At 54.4% G+C, this 7,025-nt stretch overlaps 2 protein-coding genes across 2 annotated transcripts; one reads left to right on the forward strand and one right to left on the reverse strand.

Moving 5' to 3' along the window:
* Positions 1 to 241: 241 nt before the first annotated feature.
* LOC147413668 (feather keratin 1-like) lies at positions 242 to 556 on the reverse strand. The gene has a single exon (XM_086478141.1). It carries the CDS (start codon positions 554 to 556, stop codon positions 242 to 244), a length of 315 nt encoding a protein of 104 aa, XP_086334267.1.
* A 3,616-nt stretch (positions 557 to 4,172) lies between these two features.
* Positions 4,173 to 4,487, forward strand: LOC147413669 (feather keratin 1-like). Its single transcript, XM_086478147.1, has one exon. The coding sequence runs from the start codon at positions 4,173 to 4,175 to the stop codon at positions 4,485 to 4,487; it is 315 nt and encodes a 104-aa protein (XP_086334273.1).
* The last annotated feature ends 2,538 nt before the right edge of the window (positions 4,488 to 7,025 follow it).

Raw genomic sequence — 7,025 nt, forward strand, 5'->3', positions numbered from 1 at the left:
CCACACAGACCCGCAGGCAGTGCATGTCCTCCTTGTCCTGCCTCCTTCCCTGTGTGCCCAGATCTTCTTGGAAATGTTTCTGGAGAGAGGCAGGCAGTGAAAGACTCCAGGGAGGAAGAAAGGCAGTGAGTGCAGAGAGATTTGCAGTCGACCAAGGCAAGCTGGTATGCAGTGGTATTTAATGAATCAAAAGAGGGAAATCAAATTAATCCGAGTTGAGGCCTCGGTTCAGGGAACAGCTTTAGCAGGGGAGGCACGTCCTGCCACAGTAGCGGCTGCCGAGGCTGGAGAGGCCGAAGCCCCCAGAGTTGATGGGCACTCCCTCAGAGCTGAGGATGCTGCCAACGGCAGCGGAGGTGGAGGAGCCCACGGCGGTGTTCTGCGGGAAGGAGCTGAGGATGGGTCCGGGCAGGGTCACCACCACGGGGGAGGGCTGGATGAAGACATTGGAGTCTTGGCACTGCCTGACACAGGGCTCATTGCAGCTGTTGGCCAGCGGGGTCGGGCCACAGGGCTGGCAGGGCAGGCAGGGCTGGCACGGGTTGTAGCAGGACATGTCTTGAGGCTGGAGGTGCACTTGGAAGAGAGGGCAGGGGGAGAACAAAGCACAAGGGGTTCGTTGAAGAGCAGCCTGTCACCCCACCGTAAAAGACACCCTTTCCTTAATCCAAAGGAGCCCCACCAAAAGTGACAAAGACCATGGAAGTTCCCACCTACGAAAACCTCAGGGGACACCTTGGTCAAGACCAAATGCCTCTCAATGCAACAGCTGCTCCATTCCCTCTTCCATGGCAAGCAGCCTCATGACACAGCACAGGACAAAGAGACAGCCATGTCCCGAGAAATTCTAGAGGAGGCAAAGGATGAGGAGGAGGAGGAGGAAGAAGAGGAGGAGGAAGGGGAGGAGAAGAAAGGCTTTCAGACTCACCTTGTTCTCAAGGAGATGGAGGCGAGAGGAGGGGATGAGAGAGTGAGGAGAAGCACCCTCTTATATACTGCTCCTGCACCGCCCCAGGCCCACAGTCACTGCACACGGGCAGTAATTTTCCAACAGACTCACCTCCAAAGCAAAATATCCTGCCTAATGGCGCAGGTTGTGTTTTGGTTTCTGTCAACACTGTCATTTCACTTCCTCATTTCTGACATGCTCACTAGGCCAAGGAGGCTCCTTTCAAGTCGGAGGATGAGAGGCCCAAGGATATTGTGGGCAGAAACACATCAGTGTCACAGGTACAAGATGGTGCCTGCATGCTGGAGATGCCTGTGCAGATGGAGGACATGGGTCTCAGGAAATATGTGGAGGTTGTTTTCACACCCCTGTGCAGGAAGGTGCGCACGTCTTCCCCCCAATGCAATCCTCTCCTGAGTGCCCAAAGGCTTCTGCGAATGAGGACGTGCCGCATCCTTCTCCCTCCCTGCCTGCCTCCCTGCTCGCTCCAGCCGTCACTGATCATTACCTCTCTAGGCAGGTGGGCCATGCTACTGCTTTCAAATGCCTTCGCCCATGGAAAGCTTCTCTTTCCTGGGGACGTTTGCTGGTTTCTTTGGCAAAGTCGTTCTGTCTCGTGGCAGTCTCTGGGGGTCCCAAAGCAGTGACGTCAGCAGGCTTGCAGAAGGACGTCATCGCCCTCCCCAAAACCCCGATTACTCAACAAGACCTGTGGAGTCAGGTCCCTCCTCACTACATGAGGGGTGTGTTGGTGCTCAGGACAGCATCTTCTTCCTCAGACTCTCCTCACGCCACCCAAGCACCATGGCCGCATGCTTTGGACGTTGACCTGCATGACAGACAAATGTCGGGCCACTTTTCCGTCTTCCTCCTCTGCAGCTCATCCCTCCTTCCACATTCAGGATGCTGCCTTTTGGCGTTGTTGCTCTGCCTCAGGTAACCCGCTTAGCCAAAGCCGGTGTGCTGCTACACCTGAGTATTAGCTGGACTGTTCTCACTCTTGGACCATGAGGTGCCTAAGGTGCTGACAGCTTTTCTGAGCTCATTTTTGCTTCACCGCTGCCTTCACGTCATCTTACCTACCAGCTGCCTCACTGGGCAAAAGTTGGCTTGCCTGAAGGCCAGGAGTTGTAGTCTGCTACACTCTTTCCTTCCTGTCTTCGGCTCCAAAACTCCAGCGTTTCTCAGGAGTTTCCCATACTTCGTTATGACCTATTGCTAAGAGGCATGCCTCGGGGCCTTCTTTCCTCCAGGCTGAACAAGCCCAGCTCCCACAGTCCCTCCTGCCTCAGTGGCTCCAGTCACTTCCTGGGCTCTGTGGCCCTTTGCTGCACTCCCGCCACTATGGCCATGCCCGTTTTGTACCAGGGAGCCACAAACTGGGCACGGTTCATGGCAGATGTGGTCTCAGTAGTGCTGAGCCAAGAAGAAGCACCACCTTCCATGATCTGATAGCAAACCCCTTCCTTATGTGGCCCAGGACGCTGTCAAATGCCGTTTTCTCACGGGCACAGGCCTGCCTCACGGTGTCCACCAGGAGCCACGTCCTCTGCTACAAAGCTCTTTGGGAGCCCATGGGCTCCAGCCTGTAGCGGTGCAGGAGGTTCTTTCTCTCCTGCTGCAGAACTTTGCACAGAGGGCTTAAATACTGGTGGACCCGGTCTGGTCCCCAGGAGTGAGTGGCCAGCAGCTGGACGTTGTGCCACTTATTCCCAACTCTTGGAGACCAGCAGCCATGCCAGATCTCAACCCCATGCACTGCCCTCTTCCCAAGCCTGTCTTTCATCACTTGGTCTCTCTCTAAGGATTGTTACAGCAGACAGTGGCAAAAGCCTTCGTTAGATGAAAATAACAACATTTGCTGCACTTCCCTCATGCACCAGAGGCAGGCTGATCATGAAAGAAGGCCGTGAGGTTGGTCAGGCCTGCTTTCCCCACCATAAATCCGTGCTGACTACTCACAATCACCTTCTCATGCTTTCATGTTGGGAAAAGTCTTCTGGGATGATTTGCTCCATCAGCTTTGCAGGGATCGAGGTGAGGCTGACGGACCCGTCCTTCCAGAGCTCCTCCTTCATGCCCTTCTTGAAGGCAGGAGGCCCACTGGCTGTCTTCCAGTCCTCAGGTGCATGCCCTGGCTGCTGCGATGTCCAAAGGGAGGTGAGAGCAGCCTTGTAGTGACACTATGTCAGCCAATCGGTTGGAATGTCCCCACACCTGATCCTCCTCTCCTGCAGGTAAGTCTTTCAAGTTCCAGATTTCTGAGGAATATCACCATCCTCACCTAGCAAGAGCAAACCCTGCCAATAAGGACCAAGGCCAAGGACCTTGGATGTCCCCTGCCTTTCCTATATCCCCAGTCCCAAGTGAAGCTGCCCCATTCTGTGCTGTATCTGCGTTTGGCCAAGCCTTGATTTTCCTGCTGACCTACCTGGAGGAAGAAATCCTTGTTGTCCTCCACATACTTTGCCTGATTGAATGGCAGGTGGACACCTCCAGCACTTAGGAGGCATCTTGTGCCTGCACTGACACAATCCTGAACAAGCAGTCCTTGGGCCTCTCATCCCGACACATGAAAAAAGCCTCTATGGCAGAGAAGGCATGTCAAAAATGAGGAAATGAAATGGCAATGTTGACAGAAACCAAAACACAGCCTTTGCCATTAGGCAGGATATTTTGCTTTGGAGGTGAGTCTGTTGGAAAATTACTGCCTGCGTGCAGTGACTGTGGGCCTGGGGCGGTGCAGGAGCAGTATATAAGAGGGCGCTTCTCCTCACTCGCTCAACCCCTCCGCTCACCTTTATCTCCTTGGAAACAAGGTGAGTCTGAAGGCCTTTCTCCTCCTTCTCCTCTTCATCCTCATCCTCCTTTGGAATTTTTAAGCACATAAATGCCTCTTTGTCCTACACTGGTTTTTGGAGCTGGATGTTATGGGAATACGAAAGGGGTAGAAGTTGTGGCGTGGAGACAGCTGGGTCTTGGCTGAGGTGTCTACCAAGCTGTGGGTTAGGTGAGGACCTGCATGAGATTGGTCAATCTTGGCAGGGCTCATCTGGGCTGAGTGGACAGTAAAGCCCATGGACCTCCCTAAAATGCTTCCAGCTCTTGTCTCCAGCTCATGCTTGGATCCCTTGTTGTGGTGCGACAGGATAATTCTCACCTACCCCTCACGCTCTGCTTCCCCCTGCTCCTTCTCTCCCAGGTGCACCTCCAGCCTCAAGACATGTCCTGCTACAACCCGTGCCAGCCCTGCCTGCCCTGCCAGCCCTGTGGCCCGACCCCGCTGGCCAACAGCTGCAATGAGCCCTGTGTCAGGCAGTGCCAGGACTCCAATGTCTTCATCCAGCCCTCCCCCGTGGTGGTGACCCTGCCCGGACCCATCCTCAGCTCCTTCCCGCAGAACACCGCCGTGGGCTCCTCCACCTCCGCTGCTGTTGGCAGCATCCTCAGCTCTGAGGGAGTGCCCATCTCCTCCGGGGGCTTCGGCCTCTCCAGCCTTGGCAGCCGCTACTGCGGCAGGAGGTGCCTCCCCTGCTAAAGCTGCTGGCAATGGCCCTGGGGAAGGCCCCCGCGCACCCACAAGATGGTACCAGACTGGGGACGGAGCATCGGCTTGTTGCTTCCAGAGGGGCTGAGGAAGCCCAGCAGCCCTCGCAAAAGGACGGTCAGCCTGGGCTCTCAGGAAGCACAGGTTGCGCCTGACTTTCCTCTGTTCCACTCCTTTTTCCTTTCCCTGTTCTTGTTCTCTTGTGCTCCCTTGGGCTGGAAGTCCCACAAAACCAGCCTAGGGTGGATCTGCTGGCCCTGCTCCCTCTGCAGGGCAGGCAGATGGACACCTGGTGGGATCACAGCCCCGGCCATGGGGTGCAGACTCCTGTCTGCCCCTGGTGCTCCCTGCATTGGGGCCTCTACTCCATTTTTGACTCATTAAAGTTCTGCTGCATCCCAGCCCACGCCTCTGTATCACCTTTTCCTTTGCTGGCGCTCTCCCAGGGTGCCCAAGGAGAGAGATGTTGCTCAGGGGTGGTGCTGGGAGGCGGGTGTTGGGGATGGTTGTGCAGAGATTGTCAATACAGCTTTGCATTGAGTATGCATAGTTGTGAATTGGGTATACTCTCTGGTTTCCAAACCTCTGTGCCCATGTTGGGTATTCCAGGACAGAATGACCCAATGTAGTTGGTCACTACCATCACTTTGTTGTGTGCACCTTTTCCTTTTCCTTGGTAAACTCAGCATTTTGAAGCAAGCAGTCAGGTATGGGAGGGATGAATATGTTAGTGACAAGGCAGAGGCAATACCTTCCCAGAGAGCCCAGGAAAACCTACCTGAACCACAGCATCGAGATCTAGAGTTGCAGGGTGAGGAGAAGACCAGGTGGAAAATAAAAGCATGAGAACAGTAAGGAAACTTACTGCCACAGCATCTATGGGAAAACATTGTTCCAACACCTGGGGTCCACAGGTCTTGTGGTCTCTTCTAGCTGGTGCAGCAATGCTTTTTGCTTTCGTTTCCTTCCACAGAACAGTCAGCAGAGCTCCTGCACGCTGCCTGTCTGCTCGGATGGGAAGCCAAGCCCCTCCCTCTCATTGCTGGCCCTATCCCCAGTGGGCAAAGGCTCAAATAAGTGGTCCTGGGACCACAGGGTCATAGCACAATCAAGTTGGAAAGGACTTCCAGAGGTCATCGGGCCCAACCCCTTGCTCCAAGTTCAGTCAGCCATGAGTGTCCAAGGAGGGCTACTGCATAACCTCCCCAGGCAACCTGTTCCACTGCTTGATTCTCTTCTTGGTGAATACCATTTTCCACCCATTAAGTCCAAAACTCTCATCTTTCAACGTGACCCAAAAGCCTCTAGTCCTCCAATCACGCACTACCACAGCCTGGATCGGTCTTCCAGTTGACTGCACAATAGTTACTCCAAAGCTGCTCTTAGGTCTCCCACTAAAGCCTTCTCTTCACGCTCAGCAAGCCCTCTGCCCTCAGCCTCTCCTCCCCACCCAAGTGCTCAAGCCTTCTCACCATCCTGGCCACCCTTCACTCAAGTCACTCCACTTGCTCAAGGTCCTTCTTTCATTACATCTTCCTTGCATTAGAGCAATGTTCTAGATGCCAGCAGGTTAATGCCGAGCAGAGCAGAACAGACACTACCTCTATCTCCTAGCTCAGCTCCTGCTTATATTGCCCACGATGTTGATGACCGTTCTTGGTGTCTGGGAACAGTGCTGGGAGTCACAACTATTTTGATGGAGTTACTTCAAAAGCACCTTTCCCTGGCCCTGCTTTTGGGTTGAGGCATCTCAGGGGCTGAAGGATGGGTGGTGACACAGGGTTGGTTGCTACCGAGCCAGTTGCCACTCGGGGCTCTGGGCAGACACGTGTCATCTCGCCCAGCTGTGTCCTGCTGCGGTTCAGCAGCTCCCCTTCCTCAGCTGCAAGCTCTCTTTAGCCTTGGCTACTGGTCATTCCACTGCTTTGGAGAGCGCCTGGACAGCCCTTTGACATACTCAGATCACATCCGCTGCACCTCTTCCTGCCTTGTGTCTCTCCCTGACTCCCACAATCCAGAAACATTCCCAGGAAGCCCTGGGCACACACAGCAAATGAGCAGGGCAACGAGGACATGCACAGGGACGGTATGGTGCGTTGACATGACAAGCACTGAGCACCCAACACCTATTTTCTCAACCTGCTGTCCCAGTGGGAAGGAGAGAGAACTGGAAGAGGAAGACCCCCCAAAAAACCATTGATAAAGGCCACAGCAGTTTACGTGGCGAAGGGAAAAAAGAGAAAAAAACAAGCAACGCAAAGGCAATAACCCACCACCTAGCACGAGCAGACCAATGTCCAGCCATTTTCTGAAGAACAGCTGCTTTGGAAGGACTGCCCACAGTTTTACTGCTGAGCATGATGCTACGTGGCATGGCATAGCCCTTCGGTCAATTCAGGTCATTCATCCTGGCTGTGTCCCCTCCCACGACTTGCCCAGCATTAACCTCCACTGCGAGGGGTGCAAAGAGAGAAAGACAGACGGCCTTGATGCTGTGCAAGCACTGTGCAGCAATATCTAAAGCTCTGG

This window comes from Leptosomus discolor, chromosome 25 (assembly GCF_034619465.1).
Source record: "Leptosomus discolor isolate bLepDis1 chromosome 25, bLepDis1.hap2, whole genome shotgun sequence".
Taxonomy (NCBI): Eukaryota; Metazoa; Chordata; class Aves; order Leptosomiformes; family Leptosomidae; genus Leptosomus; species Leptosomus discolor.

What these genes read in the sequence shown, in the direction of transcription:
- LOC147413668 (XM_086478141.1), bottom strand. Translation starts at nt 556, where the DNA reads ATGTCCTGCTACAACCCGTGCCAGCCCTGCCTGCCCTGCCAGCCCTGT.
- LOC147413669 (XM_086478147.1), top strand. Translation starts at nt 4,173, where the DNA reads ATGTCCTGCTACAACCCGTGCCAGCCCTGCCTGCCCTGCCAGCCCTGT.